The sequence below is a fragment of the Mauremys mutica genome, chromosome 24 (genome assembly GCF_020497125.1).
Source record: "Mauremys mutica isolate MM-2020 ecotype Southern chromosome 24, ASM2049712v1, whole genome shotgun sequence".
In the NCBI taxonomy this organism is placed as follows: Eukaryota; Metazoa; Chordata; order Testudines; family Geoemydidae; genus Mauremys; species Mauremys mutica.
Window position 1 is genome coordinate 2,060,157 of NC_059095.1, and position 15,706 is coordinate 2,075,862.

The 15,706-nt window shown below is 44.0% G+C and overlaps 2 protein-coding genes across 6 annotated transcripts in view; one reads left to right on the forward strand and one right to left on the reverse strand.

Annotated features, from left to right (window-relative positions):
• The window catches only part of LOC123355737 (cartilage oligomeric matrix protein), a 55,533-nt gene extending 41,824 nt beyond the window's left edge, over positions 1 to 13,709 (reverse strand). Inside the window, exon 1 of one of the 4 annotated variants that reach the window (XM_044998350.1) lies at positions 13,598 to 13,709. The gene's annotated coding sequence lies outside the window, so the exon portion shown is untranslated. Of the gene's footprint in view, positions 1 to 13,238; positions 13,348 to 13,597 lie in introns of those variants that run through there. The other 3 variants (XM_044998358.1, XM_044998360.1, XM_044998359.1) reach the window with 3 other exon arrangements.
• Positions 13,343 to 15,706, forward strand: part of UPF1 (UPF1 RNA helicase and ATPase) — a 30,673-nt gene continuing 28,309 nt past the window's right edge. For both annotated transcript variants that reach the window (XM_044998345.1, XM_044998346.1), the window contains exon 1: positions 13,343 to 13,775. In XM_044998345.1, coding sequence (XP_044854280.1) covers positions 13,557 to 13,775 — 219 coding nt within the window. In that variant the 5' untranslated portion in view covers positions 13,343 to 13,556. The remainder of the gene's footprint in view (positions 13,776 to 15,706) is intronic.

Below are 15,706 nucleotides of genomic sequence, written 5' to 3' on the forward strand. Positions count from 1 at the left end.
ACAGCAACAGGACAACAAAGAACATCAGGATTAGCAATATTACCATGGTGTAGAAAAGTTTACATTGATTTTGTGAAGATTAAACAGCTGCAGAAGGAAAACAGTTTGTTTACTTGGTGGGGTCTGCACTTATCTGAGATACCAGTCAAGAAGTCAGGACAGGTTGCAGCTCAAGATGCACTAGATGGGGAATGCAAAAAGAACAGGAGTACTTGTGGCACCTTAGAGACTAACAAATTTATTTCAGCATTAGCTTTCGTGGGCTACAGCCCACTTCATCGGACACATAGAAACATGCATCCAAAGAAGTGAGCTGTAGCCCACGAAAGCTTATGCTGAAATAAATGTGTTCGTCTCTAAGGTGCCACAAGTGCTCCTGTTCTTTTTGCGGATACAGACTGACACGGCTGCTACTCTGAAACCTAGATGGGGAATGTGTGGTCTGTATTAGCATGTGCTATTGCAGCTGTGCAGGTTCACTCATGTTGATCAAGGGATTGTGGGATCAGGGCCTTAAGCTGTAGGCTCTTCGGGGAAAGGACTGCCCTACATGCTTGTACAACGTCTACCACAATGGGATTGGAAGTGCTAACTCAATATAAATAATACTGATGCATCATATGGTTAAATATACATTATAACATTTATAACTTTCAGAAGAGTTTAGATCCAGAATTGGCAAACCCAGAGGGTAATGCAGCTAATTAATGAACTCCTTGCATCATTTCATTTTTAACACAACTGCCAAATCAACAGATTTCTCCCACAGCAGGAGAAGGATATTTCCATTCTATGCATACATTCCAAGTAAAGATGTTATTCAGTTACACTCTAGGCTGAAACACAGCAACAACTAGTAATGAAAAATGCAGGGTGTGACTCAAAAAATATTGTTTTTCAAATGTAATTCTCTCTCTCAAGACATCACTTGCAAAAGCCAAGTTTAGATTTAACCTCTGTGCAGATTATACCACATCAAAGTTCAAAACAAACCTCTAAGGCAGTCACAGATTTGAAGAGGAAGAAAGCTGTCTCCATAATCACAAATCATGTTGCTAGAATTTGAAGTATTTACAACCTTAAATGAGACACCAAGGAGAATTTAAACCCACTAGTCTTAGTTTCTTTCCTCCACAGAAACAGAAGGGAGAATCACAGATGATCCATCAGCTCTTGAAATTCAAACAAACATAAAAACCCTGTATGTGGTGTCAGGTTCTACATTACATTGAAATAACCTCACTGCTCACCATCTGCTCAGATAAGTGCCCAGAAATTAAAAACAAAGAAAATATACAGTCTCTTAGCGAATCAAGAACTTTTACAAATTGTTTTTAAACTCAGATAAGGGTAGGGTTTTTTTTTTAATTTTTGTTTTTTTTTTAAATCCTACTTGAAGAACCCATGATGCCCCTTTGGAAAACTGAATATTTTCAGACAATTCTGCTTCATTCCCATATTTTTTTCTATGCGATAGACCTTGTACAAAGAGCTAACTTCAGTAGGCAACAGCTTCTCTCAAGCTGCTATTGGAAAGTATCCCCAATATTTCCAGTAAATTTCCTTGAACTTTAAAAGGCCAGTCCTTTCTGGTAGCAAACTGATTTTTGGCAATCACTTAAAAGAAGGTCATTCCATAATTCAGTTCACGCAATTTTAACTAGAGAGATGAGGACAAAACTTGTCTGTTTATTCTTGAGGAGTTTCTTCCACTTTCATTCCCTAACTTAAGAACTGTTTTAACATTGTGATTACTTGGGATAAAACTTGAACCTACAGATTTACAGAAGGGAGTAAGTCAGGGTGACCAGACGGCAAGTGTGAAAAATCAGGACAGGGGGTGGGGGGTAATAGGAGCCTATATAAGAAAAGACCCAAAAATCAGGCCTTTCCCTATAAAATCTGGACATCTGGTCACCCTAAAGTAAGTGCAGTACAGCTAGCAGGAAAGCGGTAGCATGGCCTCAAACCGTTCTGGGTGGAGGTTGTCCGCTAATGAGTTACTCAGTTTTTAAACAGGCGGAAGGAGCACTCTCCTATGAGACCTCTGCTTGCTAGCAGACACGTTTTACTTGTGATGGTCACCAGGAACGCCTGGATGGGAGCTGTTTGCTTATGCTACACAGATATTTACTCATCCCCTGACTTTGGGAAACCTCTGAACAGTAGCATCTGCACCTGTGCAGATGCTCAGTTATTCCACAGCTTTCACTTGAGAGGGGGATAATGAGGATTTGTTAAAAGGGATATTGCCGCGGGAGGGGGGGAATCCTATACGGAAAGAAATATTTCCCTGCATTGTTGATATTTTTAAAACTAACTTGACTTCACAGTTTATGCTCTTTGTTAACATGTTCTCATTCCCTGCCCTTGGAAAGTGAAATTAGATTTGTCAGAGAGTTTAAGGCCAAAAGGGACCATCAGATCATCTAGTCTGACCTCCTGTCTATCACAGGCCACCAGGACCACCCATACCCACACACTAAACCCAACCCCTGAAATTAGACCGAAGTATCACAGCCCGCAAGAGACTAGACTATTATGTGCCCCATAGAACTGGAGGGACTGAGGTACACCAGTACGCAGCACTCTGTATTTATAACTAGTTTCATTTACTGGCATTATTACTACATGCCTTTTTATGGCACTCATCACCATAGTGCCTAGGCACTGTTACCTATACATAGATACATTACAAAGAATGATCCTTCAGGAGTTCAACTAGCTTTTAAGGTCTCTTTCCTCCCTTCCTCTTTCCCCACATTTTTAAAGCTACTTACTTGTGACTGGCTTCCAGAGCACCTTCCATGGCCATGTTGTAGCTCGGGGAATCCCCTTGGAAAAGAGAATTTTTACACCACATTGCAGGCTGCAAGATCTCAGCTGGAAGAAAGTTCCACAGTAAGGGGCTCTGCTCCACTGCTGGTGCCTCTGAGAACACAGCTGGGCTATACGTTGCCAATGCTTTAGGGAAACTTTTGCATTCACAAAGTATCTGTTTTCATGGAAATGACTTTGGTTCAAGAAAACATCTTTTATAAAGCCCTTTTCATGCAAATGTTCAGCCTAAAGATACTTGAAAAAGTCCCTTAACTGTTTTGTTGCTCTGAAGGGTTATAGTTCAGTATCGTGCTCTGTATAGTTATAATGCAAAATTAAATATCTTTATTTCAGCTTCCCTCATAACTGCAGATAAACACAAAACGCTTCTCCCTGTAATATTATAGTGACTATTAACCAAAAATGGTATATAAAAGGGTGATGCCATTCTTATTTCTGTTAGTGAACTGGATTACTCTCTGAGCAGCTTAATACAGAAAATATATTGGCTTAAATGGGTTTACCACAGAGATGATTTTAGCTCACCATTCTTAGCAGAACAAATTTGCTTTGAGAAAGGCTCTTCATATTCCCAAGGCTGTTTTTAGAATGAATCAAGAGAGAAGCACACATGGGATTTATACCAGCATGCATATGAAATTAATTGAAACAAGGATCACCATCTAGTCATAAAACACTTAGATGAGAGTGGATAGCATTTGATAAGAAGAACCAAATAACATTCAGAGAAGATGAAGGAGGGGATGCAAACTGAGAAAAGTGAGGGTAGTCAGAAATCAGGGGTACCAGCCTGCTACCCAAGTACCAGCTGCCCAGGGTTCTCTGCTTGGTGTCCCTGTCAGGTTCCCTTCATTTAGCCCTGTGACCTCACTCCCGTTCCTGTTATCTCATTAGTTGTCCCCAGCAATTATTTGGAATCCCGGACCTGTAGCTCCTCCCCTTAGGCTGGGGGAGGTCCTTTAGTGGCAGCTTGGTCCCCAACATGTTACATCTCAAATTTCAAAGATTGGTGGCACCAGCATTCACAGGCATTGTGAAAACTGAAGGAGGCTAAACAGGTCCACCCTTTATAGGCTTCACTCCTGCAACCGAGTGCTGGGGTATATCTGCACACAGTTAGTTTCCATAGGGGAGCTTAGGTCATCAGTTCAAATCCAGATCAGGTTGGTAGTGATTAAAAGTTGTTTGACTGGCCAGTGGTCCTTACACGAAATTGGTTGGTGTATCTGTGCTCAGCTCCCAGTGGCTAGGTGTCTACATCAGAACTGGAACCCTCCACTAGCAAACTCAGCAGAAGGGCCAGGGGTTGTATAGGCTATGGAGACTGAACTGCCTTTTTATATCCCTACCAGGGCAGTATGAGAGCGCATTCACATGGTGAGGATATATACAAGAAGCTTCCACTGCCTGTGTATTAAGTACCCATTCAGCAGATAAATGTGGGACATCACTCTCTAGATCTGCCCTTCACCAGAATTCAATTAACCACAACAGGTACTGAAAAACCCCCTGGGGAGCATCAAAGGAGATCAGAAAGGGGAAATAACTTCTTCACTCTGTTGTTGGTTTCTCTTGTTCTGGTGGATCTTCTCCGGGGCTGTCCGGTTAAAAAGGAAGACACAGAGAGAGGAGTCTAAAGAAATCTCTGCACTCTCTGTCTGCTAGGAACATGTACATATTCACTTGTATTCAGTAGACCCACCCTGATTTTCGTGTTTGCTTTTAATATTTTATATATACATATATATACACATGTGCGCGCGCACACACACTGTTGCAGCTAACACAGCAGACTAAGGGTACTGACTAAGGGTACATTTTTCAAAACACTTAAGTCCCATCTACAAAAGTGACAGGCTCTTAAGCACCCAAGTCACTTTTGAAAATGGGACTTAGGGTAAAATCATCAAAAATGCCTAAATAACTTGATCATATAACTCATATAAATAGCCCCACCATCTCCCCGCTTAGCCAAGCAATTGCCCTGCCTCCTGGGACAAGCTGTGAGGATGGATGGTCCGGAGCACCCACAACTGAACCTGACTGTTCATCCGGGCCTCATGGGACTGCTAAACATCTGCACAATGGGGAAGGCTGCCTTTTGTGCTGCCTCCTAGCTACGCTCTTGCTCTGTCTCCCGTGGGCACTACAGTGTGCTTCCTGCCAAAGAGTTTCGAGCCCGCTGTCAGCAGCCAAAGATGCACCCCCAGAATGTGCTGCACAGTCTAATCGTGGCAGGGGGGGACACTGCACTGAAGTCACCGGGGCGCAAAGATTCCATGAGTTTCAATATTCACTGTGCATTAAGTACAGCGTAGCACATGCTCGGGCTGTGCTTTTGAGTTCCACAGGAACCCAATAACACTGTTTAGTTTTTTCCTAAGGCTTCTTTTGTCTCAAGGAGCCGCTTACAGGCTGAAATAACATGATATCTGGGCTCTTCATGACATTTCCACCATCAGCCTAAACCCATGGGAAACAAATACAAATCCTAGCCACCTACCCTTCTAGTCCACATACCTATTAGAGATGTTCCTGTAGTTTTTGGTTCAGTAGCTAGACACAGACCACAGACAGACACTGCAGGCAGCACTAGACGGGGTAGCAACTGTGCTGCTGTCTCAGCCCTATCTGTCCCCACTGCACTCAGGGCAGCCCTGGGCCCCTCCAGGGCACACACTCCCCCCCACCCTCCAGCTTCACCAGCCAGAGCCCAGCCAAGGGGCCCTTTGCGCCAGTGAGGGCCAGAGCCAGCTGCAGGGCGCTGCCGGAGAACGCCAGAGCTGCCACCTAGTGGTTGCTGCTGACCAGGCCGCGTGGCCAACCCACCTCCTGCATGACCCAATACTACAGCTGACTCTCCAAAAGTAAAAAGGTGAGGACAAGCTACAGGTATGAAGGCTTGAGAAAAGAACCACTTTACTTATTAATCAGTATCATAGTTTCTCACATCCGTAAAGCACTTTGGGATTGTTTGGGATGAAAGGGGCTATAGAAAGAAAAATTATTATCCCAGCGTAACCTTCCAAACAAAAAGAAAATATACATTGCTGTGTACCTGCAAGGAGCTGTTCTGGCAATGCTACACTGATGGCCTTTTATGTCCCTCTTGTGGTGAAGTAGTATTGCAGCACCTGCAATGGTAGCTAGTTTATTTACTTCAAAACCCCAAAATTTGCTCCATTGCTGTTGTTATTTTATGTTTCTGTCTTCAAGATGCTTTGATATTGAAATTTGCCCAGTATATTTTGACACAGAAACTTGATCTGAGTAATGAAAGACCAGGAAGTATTCACTGCAGCCAAGCTGTGCAGCAAACTTTACAAGCTTACAAGTGGAAGGATGTATTTTGTTATAGGTTAAAAACAATGAATAATTAAAAATAAAAATCAATTCCGTTAATAAGAAAGGGAAGAAGAAAGAGATGCCTAAGCACAGAAATGAAAATGACAGAGCAGAGAAAGAAAAAATTAAGTGGTTAAATGTGCATGAGAAATTAATTTATTACATGCCTCTGTAATTCATTTAATCATTCTTTAGCATATGACTGTCACCAACACAAATAGTGTGTGTGTGTGTGCGCGCGCGCACACTATAAATAAAAATGAGGGGAAACTGGCAGCACCAGATCTCTAGTGGGAAAATCACACACATACTAACACAGCATAACTCTGGAGGTGGGGAGTGAGAACAGGTAAAGAAAGAGGAGGACAGGGAGAAAGTGAGACATCTGATGGAAGAAGCAATTCCAGATTCTAGCTGCTGAAATGAATTGTTCATCTTTTCTTGGTGCTAGTCTTGTCCAAAGTGGGAACGTTTCCAAAGCTAACCCAGGGAGAATTCAGAACCTTTCTTTAAAGAGAGTCTGAGAGGGGTTATTTCTCTTCCTCAAAAATTATCTCATCAGCATGTGTTGCACAATTTTTGTGACACGAATGTATTATGCTCCATACTATGCACGCATCTGAACAATTACTGTTTCGATGCAGTGATGGGAGTGGGAAAGCAGCACTGTTGTTAATAATTAGACCAGACAATGGTATCTTCTGTAGCAATTTACCATCCCTAACCTCCCCCTTTCTGAAGCCACTTCAGCTGATGCTGGATGTCTCTGCTGATAGCTGATGTCTCATGCTGTTGCTAAGGCATGTTGCTAGGCACCATCACACACATTAATATGGCTACTCCATCTTTTGGATGGGGCTGACTTCAAACAGGAAACTGGAGAGCTACATGCCAAAATCTTTATGTTTTTATCTTACTTTTCTTTGTGCTCTAAAAATTCAGATAAAAGAGGATCTAAGAAGTAGTAAAAAGACAGTAGAAGCCCTAATTTAAGTGCATCCCTAAATTATAAATAGTTTGTTAATATAATTGGTATTCACTGCCTGAACTGCAGATTGGAGCAGTCCATCCTATCAAGGATGAGAGTGAGAAACTGGAGATGAAGTCCAAAAATGAGGGACACAAGGAACATAGCCACACAAGCAAATTAAAATAATGTGGGGTTCATATCTTTGGCATCAGTATCATTTTCTATAACTTCAGTTACACAGCTGAGCACTGTCCACCAATAATTTATCATTAGAAAATGAGAGACAATAGTTACTTCTGATGGGACAGTTGTAAACATAGGTCTGAAAAGGAGAGTTGAATGATATAGGCCAGTCTCAAATTCAGTCATTTTGCATTAACAAAATGATCCATCTCAAATGTCTCAAGTCAACCCACACCCTCACTTCTCCCTCTGCAGCAGCTCTTTCTTTGAGAACTCCCCCTTATAAATAGACGACCTCCCCTGATGTTCATTCAGGTGAACATGGACATGTGCTTTGCATGATAATTCTGTGGTTCCCCTCACCCTGGGTTGTTTGATCCCAGATAAAATTGCTTGGAGTCTTTGGCTGTCATTTCAAACAAGCTGTTTTGTTGTGATTTTTCACATTTGTGTCTATTGGCTCTGAACATTTCACGTCATGGTGACACTTCCTGACACTGTCTCTATGGCTTGGAGTTTTCAGAGACCAATCAGCTTCTTCCTTTTCATAACAGCTTGTTTTCTCTGAATGGGGGATGTTATCAAATCCCAGCATTCATGTGTCTTTGGAGTGAAATGTGTCAAGGGAAAAAATCATGTGGCAAAGCTGGCTATTCTGAAAGTGGCTTGAGTTATTTGCACTAACTAACAGGTGAACTGTTGTATATGTCACTTGTATAGCTACAATTAGCAGATACCTTTATAATAACCCGTTTGGGTAGACAGTGGGGAAGCATAAACAAATTAAACCATCTTGCACGTTGAAGCATGCAATTAGCAAACATAAAACATCCTTTGCAAAAAGAAATCCATCCATGTCTGCTTCCTGCACAGCTCCATACTACTGAGCACTGCATATAAAAACTAGCTGGCAATAATGGAACTTTCCAGAGCTTTACTTTCCTTAATTTTATGTTGGGTATGTAGCAATGAAGACTAAAGATTCAGTGAGTGGCCATCAACCCTGCACGAGCACAGAATTTAAAGATAAACTTACCGTTAACAGTGCAATTGGTTGAAGTGTGGCTCACAGGACAAATGTAGCCGTGGAAAATCTGTGATGCAGCCCACAGACATATAGTCGTGCAGTCCAGAGAGAGTACAGGTCCCAGCATGAATGCTCTGTGGTTTGGGTGATATTGCTGAAATCATAACCTATAGTCTTCACTGGCCACATCTTCACATTCACTAAAAGAGCAATGGCAGTCTCCTCTGTTTTACACAGTTCAGGTGTGGCCATCAGGCTCTTGGTTAATTACCACTTTGATTTGGGTGAGCCTTGTCTACACATGTCAAAGTGATGAAAGGTGCCCAAATACCTGGCTCTTGCACCAGAGAGACTGAACCAACTTTGAAGGGGTGAGGGACTGGAGCAACGTCCTTTGCAGCCCTCCCATTTCAGCACCTTAGACAGCAGCCTGATTTTGCAGGAGGACATAGCCAACATTGGTGCTCCCAGTTCAGAAGCTGAACCAGCTGCAAAATTCACCATAGGCTCTCTTGTGCCAGCAGTGTTGTTTACACTTTCAAAACGACCTGTTAACGTCCATGTTTATCTTCCATTTCATGTAGGATATGGGGGGGCGGGGGAAACAAGACATCCATCAGCAATGATCCAAACCTTTAGATCTGTTCTCAGAACTCAGACATTGATGATGCCGTAAAACAGCCAAAGGATGGAAGGGCATTTTGGGTGATGAAACCAAATGAGCAGCCCACTTGACTTCCTAATTTTCCTCTCCAGCATTGCTACAACAAATAGCTTTGAAGCTGAAGTAGGATTTACTGTTCTTTCACAATTGTGCTATTGTATGAGCTCTGGGAACAAACTGGGTGTTTGTGGATGCACCGATTTTGCTTCAGCCGACCCCCATGCTTTGTAAGCCAGAGTTCTGAAGCTCCCTCTTTCAGCATCACTCTACTATCACCTTTCAGGGAATCACAAAAAATTTATCATTCAGACTATCCTGTAACACTGGACAACTGAATTGAGAATGAGCCTAATTTGTACCGACCTTAGTCCATGAATCTGGAAGCCTGTAGTCAGTGTCATTTTAAACTTTTCTGCTTCAGAAGTCACAGCTTCCCAAAAGAGAAGGCAAACAACTTCTCTCCAAAATTAAAAGGAGGGTCTACAGAAAAACAAAGGTTGCTGGTTTGCAAATAAGATGCAAAATCTTTCAAAACCTTAGGCCACCGGGTGAATCTGGCCTGGGTTGATAATAAACTAATCATAATTGCTATCATCCAATGGAATATGGTGTTTAATTTTGATGGATAATATCAAAGTTTATTTTAAAAAAAATTCTTCAATTTTTATCAATTTATATTTTCATGGTTGTGCAAAATTATGAGTTTTAAGCATTTTTATTTAAATTTTCACAGTTTCCAGAAATTATGAGGGGGGGTGTCACACAATAATTACTTAATGATGGTAGATGTGGAGATTTAAACAGCTAAAGGTTTATAATTGTTAAAACACAAATTGTCAACATGACATGTCAAAATATACAAAGTAAATATCCCTAGATCCAACTCTAATAAGTTCTCAAGTAGCATTTCTCTTACTTTGCCTATCTGTAAGTTTTTATTATTGATGGAAATATTTTTCGGTGGTGTGTGTGTAGGTATGTGGTGAAACTGATGTTTACCAACATTTACTGATAAAAAGCTAATCCTTCCAAACTTACCTCTGTAAAAGGAGTTGTTAGTCTCGAGTTCCTAGTGGCACAGTTTCTATACTGTAAAACCATTGCCACAATTATTCCCTTTATTGGCTATCTCAGAAGAAAAGACAATGCTCTCAGTTTTAAATGGGCTCCCTCCAGAACACAGATGAGGTATATTACTGGGGAACAGTATGGGAGAAGCTTGCATGGCAACTGCCCAGGCCATGCCTGTTGTGGATAAACAGGGTTTAAGTTTTCAGTGCTGTTTGGACTGTTGCCATTCACCAGAATAAAATTCATGATTTTTCTTTCACAAGGGGGTTCTATGTGGTGGGCAAACTCCTTGGGATAAGCCTAGACTTTGAGTCAGAGGGAGTATGATTTTTACTCTCAGCTCTAAACTGCCTGAGAAATGTTTGTTAGTTTTGTTTACCCACTTGTCAACAGGCTCCACTATCTCCAGGCCCATATATACCCACTATTACCCATGGTGTATTCACAAACACTTCTTTCATGAAAATCCATGGAAGCCTATGACTGTCCAGAGCTTCATGACTGACACGGGGCCCAGAGGAGTCTCGGACCCAGATAATTGTCTCTCTGCTGTTCCTGATGCATAGAGTAAGCCTGATTTATTCCTCTCCTCTGTCGAATGGGGAAGTTGTAAACTACAGAGAGGTACTGTAAGTCTCTGGCCGTTCCCTTTCCCAATAACTCTCCTGTCCTAGCACACAGAACAGAAAGTACCTTGAAAGTCCCAGGTCATGAAAACCTGATGATGTCATTTTAACTCCTTCTCCATGGAAGACTAGACATAGTGAGGCTAGTAAAACGGGAGATGCTGTCTTTGAGACTTGAAGGACTGAAAATAACTCTGGTCCTGATTTTATACTTTATACACAAACACTTGGCGCTTGAGTGTGTGTGTGCTGGGTTACTGCTGAACTGTGGAAACTCCATGAAATGACTTAACTTGGTGCCATATTACAGTGTAGCAGCAGGGACTGTGGTCATTTATTGCCACAATCAGTTTTCCATGCTGTCTCTTATGGTTAGTGGCTCATTTGACTAACTTATCTTAGTCTTCTGGCTCTATTTTCACAAGAAGGGACTCCCCTGAATGACTGGCAGGCTAAAAACTCATCGCTACTACCCCTCATTATTAAAAAAGTCAGAGTGGCACAGTAGTGAGAAGGGATACTAGATAGATAAAAGTCATAACAAGCAAGTCCTTTTCAATCTTAGGTTCTAAATCACTTCTGTGACACAATGGAATCCTCCATCCTATAGCCAGGCCAGCCCTTAGAAATCATAATGGCTTGATCAAACTGGACCAACGGGCAGATCTTTTAGCCTCAAACAGCTGGATTTGTTGGTTCAGGAAAACATATATATAAATATTTGTGATCCCAGACCTGGAAAATCATCCTACCAAGTAGGAGAGCAAGATGAAGAATTGCCACAGTGCAGTACAAATGTCAGTGGGCTGACTCGAGTGATTCTGAATGTGGATAGTTTAAAGATAAACCCACAGTGTATCCTGCTTCCTCACAGAGACTTAGAACGTTAAAGGTGACATCAAACAAGCCATGTGGGGAAATACTGGCCTTCCCAACCACTTTACTTGCTTTTCTATGTTTGAATGGTGCGTGATATTTCAAAGAGAGAGAAGGAGCAATTTGCCAGTCTCCATCAATGTGAATATTTCTTCAAGATTTGATGGACAGCAGCTAACCTGGTATGCCTGTGCTCTTGGGCATAGGCTTTCTCCTACACTGAAACTAGGACCAACATAAAAGTTAGATGTAGAAGGAAACATAGTCCACTTTCAACAGCTGTGAATACAAGTTTGGGGGCGTGGGAGAAAAGGTTTAATGTCTGCAGCTTTACATGCCTGTTTTGCCACAACTGACCTTAGAAAAATTCTTAATTTTGTGCTGGTAAAAAAATGATGGGAGCAGTAGAAACCAAAATCCTCTATATATTCATCTCACCTATGGCACAAATCTAATGTGCCTCAGTCTTGACCTGGAAGCGCCATTTCTAATGATGAGCAGGGATTTCAGGCTCCACAGCCCATTCAATTACTAGCACCCCCGTGCAACTGTCAGCCAAAGTTCCAATTAGTATAAATCATTAATAATAATAAATAATAATACTTAACACTTCTCTATCACCTGCTGACGATCTCACAGTGCTTTAAAACACTAGTTAATACTCACACCTTCCTGTGATATGCATGTTTGTATTCCTGGTATACAGATGAGAAATTGAGGCAGACAGAGGGAAAATGAACCCAGGGTCCTGCTTCCCATACTCTTGTTTAACAACTATGTCACACACCCTCTGATCTAGGAACGGCACCCAAGAGTCCTGACTCGAAGTACCTTGCTTTAACCACATCACAAATTACAGAGGTGGCTTTTCAATGTAAACAAGCATCCCTAAGGGCATGGGGGCAACTAAGCAACTGACATGACATGAAATCACCCTGGGCCATAGTTGGATTCAAATCGGTGACAGGAAGGTGAAAAAGCCCCCTATATTAGTAGTTCTCAAACTTTTGTACTGGTGACCCCTTTCGCATAGGAAGCCTCTGAGCATGACACCCCCCCCTTGTAAATTAAAAACACTTGTTTATATATTTAACAGCATTATAAATGCTGGAGGCAAAGCAGGGTTTTAGGTGGAGACTGACAGCTCACGACCCCCCCCATGTAATAACCTCGCAACTCCCTGTGGGGTCCCAACCCCCAGTTTGAGGACCCCTGCTCTACATGACCCAAAGGCAGCAGAGATTTCTGCTCTCATTCTGCTCTGATAATGAGGAGCTTCCCCTCATCTCAGCCTCCTGCGGGGAGGGGGCAGCTATAGACCTTCCTCCCCCATGGGGTGTGGGGGGGGGCAGCCTGAGACCTCCACCCACCCAGAGGGGGCAATTAGAGACCTCTCCCTCCCCACCACGGGGGGCAAGCAGAGATCATCTCCGCCACTGGGGCAGGGAGAGACCTCCCACCTCCCCCCCCCCATGGGGACAGCGAGAGACCCCCTCGTCCTCCCCACCCCCATAGGTAGTGGGGGGGGGACAGCGAGAGGTTCACTCCGCCCCGAGGGGCGTGGCCTACGGTTATGGCCTCGCTCGGGCCCCACCCCCACGCCTTTCCCTCCCCGCCCCGAGTGTGCGTGCGTACGTCACGGCTCCACGCGGACGGGGCGCACCGCGTCGTCGCCCCCGTGCGTTCCGCGTCACCCTGGCCTGGCGCGCGGCTGCGGCGCCGGCCTGTTCCGCTCCTAGCGCCTGGGGATCGGTCCCGCTGCGGCCCGAACCAGTTGATTCGGCTGCGTCCGGCCGCCCGGCCAAGGCGACGGTTGCTTCGTTGGCGTCCGGCTCGTGGCGCGGCCTGGTGCGGCGCGCGCGGCCGATCCAGGGGTTCGCGTAGCGCGGTGCCCGGGCTTCGTGAGGCGAGGCCCCGCCGGCCGGAGGGGGGGGCCCGCTCCTCGCCGCCGCCATGAGCGTGGAGGCGTACGGCCCCAGCTCGCAGACTCTCACCTTCCTGGACACCGAGGAGGCCGAGCTGCTCGGCGCCGACACCCAGGGCTCCGAGTTCGAGTTCACCGACTTCACCCTCCCCAGCCAGACCCAGACCCCGCCCGGGCCCGGACACGGGGGCCCGGGGCAGGGCCCGCCGGGCTCGGGGCAGGGCCCGCCCGGACAGATCGAGGCACAGGTGGGTCCGCGCTGTGGGTGGCCCGGGCGGCGGCTTCCTCGCGCCGAGGGGGCGCTGGGGAGGCTCGGCGGGGGGCCCGCCCCCAGGGGCTGCGCTCGCGGGGCGGCCGCTCGGCTCCGGAGCTGGGCCCCGGCTTGCCCTGGGCGGGGGGTTCCCCCGGCGCAGCGCAGCGCAGCCCGGGTGGGCAGGTGGCGCCCAGGAAAGGAGCCCCCCGCCCCGCGGCCCGGCATGGGGCGGTTGCTCGCCACCGCGGCGTGAAAGCCTTTTCCGCCCGTCGCCCAGCACTGCCGCCGGCCCGGCCCGGCCCAGGGGCACCGCTCTAAGGGTCTGCAAAGGTCTGGGGGCGAGGGCGGCGCTGGAGCCTGAGCCCGAGCCCTTTTCACATGGCGGGCAAGGGAAAAACCTGAGAAAGTGTCAGATTTCACGGTTGCATCATGAAGAATTTGTGGCTTCCTGCGGTAGCTCAGCGAGGTTCTGGGGAGCAGCTGGCCGAACCCCATCTAGCTTTCGCTGCTTATGGAAAACAGCGAAAAATCCTGTGACCTCTCACTTTCCAGGTTTGAAATTTATGTTTGAGGAAACAAATTCTGGAAAACGTTTCATGTTTCTAAACTGTTTTCTTCCTTATTATCCATCTTTTCCAATGGCATTGTTGCTAAGCTGGTTTGTTGTGGGCTTGCCTGTATGTATGTGCCTGTCTCAACCTGGGATTGAAGTTCAGAGACTTTTAAAATGTAATAGGCAAAATAGAAAATATTTTTAGGGAAATGTGATAGCAGCTAATATACCACTGAGCATTAACCTTGTGTAGTGTCTTTATTGATATTGAAAAAGAAGGGAAACCAGGATTTTCTTGGAAAAGGGAGTGAAAGAAAAGAGGAAGTTAGTGGGATACATGTACAGAATGAAATGCTATAATTGAGGGTAACATAAATTTAGATTTTATGACTCTGTATGTGGCAAAAAAATTACATTGCTGTTTTTAAAAAATCTGAAGCTTCATAATTTGCTGTAATATTTAAAAAGATCACAGAATATGCAAATTAGTCAACTGCATAGACAAGCAAATACTGATATAATCCTAATACCAACAATGAATGGTTTGTAAACAATGTACAGGTTAAAATGCAAATTAAAAGGTGAATTGAAGTGCTATTAAACTAAGTTTAAGATCCCAATTCAAGAATATTGTGCGCACTTTCATTTCTCCCTTTACTTATGAAGACTTATATTCAGAGTTCTGGTCTCTCCTACAATTGACAGCTGCCTAAGCCAGAATTGGGGATGCAACTCCCTGAGCTGTTTTAGGTGTTCTTGATGTGTTCTATTGTAAGAGAAACCCAGACTCCTGAACTCAAGTCATGGCAGTTAAAAGGATTCTCAGTTCATGTTTATTGGTCTCTTTACTCGTGCACTCTGATATAAAATCTTAGCAAAAACCCAAGTTGCATATATCTAGACAGAGGACTTATTTTTATAGAAGATAAATAAGAGGGGAAACAATTAACAACATTGCAGTTTTTCTTGTTTCACTCAGTTACCATCTTATCTGCATGCTGTTTGTATAGAATCTTCTACATGTATAGAAATAATCACACATCCTACAAGAGAGAACCATACTAATATCATATGTTGTCCTCCCAAAAGTCTTTAGAAGTCTTTTGTAAGTTTCTAAATAAATTATACTTTGTAGTTCTATTACATCTGGGTAATATTCCCCTCAGATTTTTTTGATTAGGAGTCTTACAGATGCTAAAATTCCCTGACTGAGGATTAATACCAAATGCAGTCTCCTTTAAACATGTGGTTAGAAAGGAAAACAAATGTAGAAGTTAAAACCTATGTACAGTATGTTTAGATACCGACAGATAAAATCTATAGCTATCCTGTGGAAAAACTTGTTTTTATATCTCTTTTACAAGCAGCTGAAA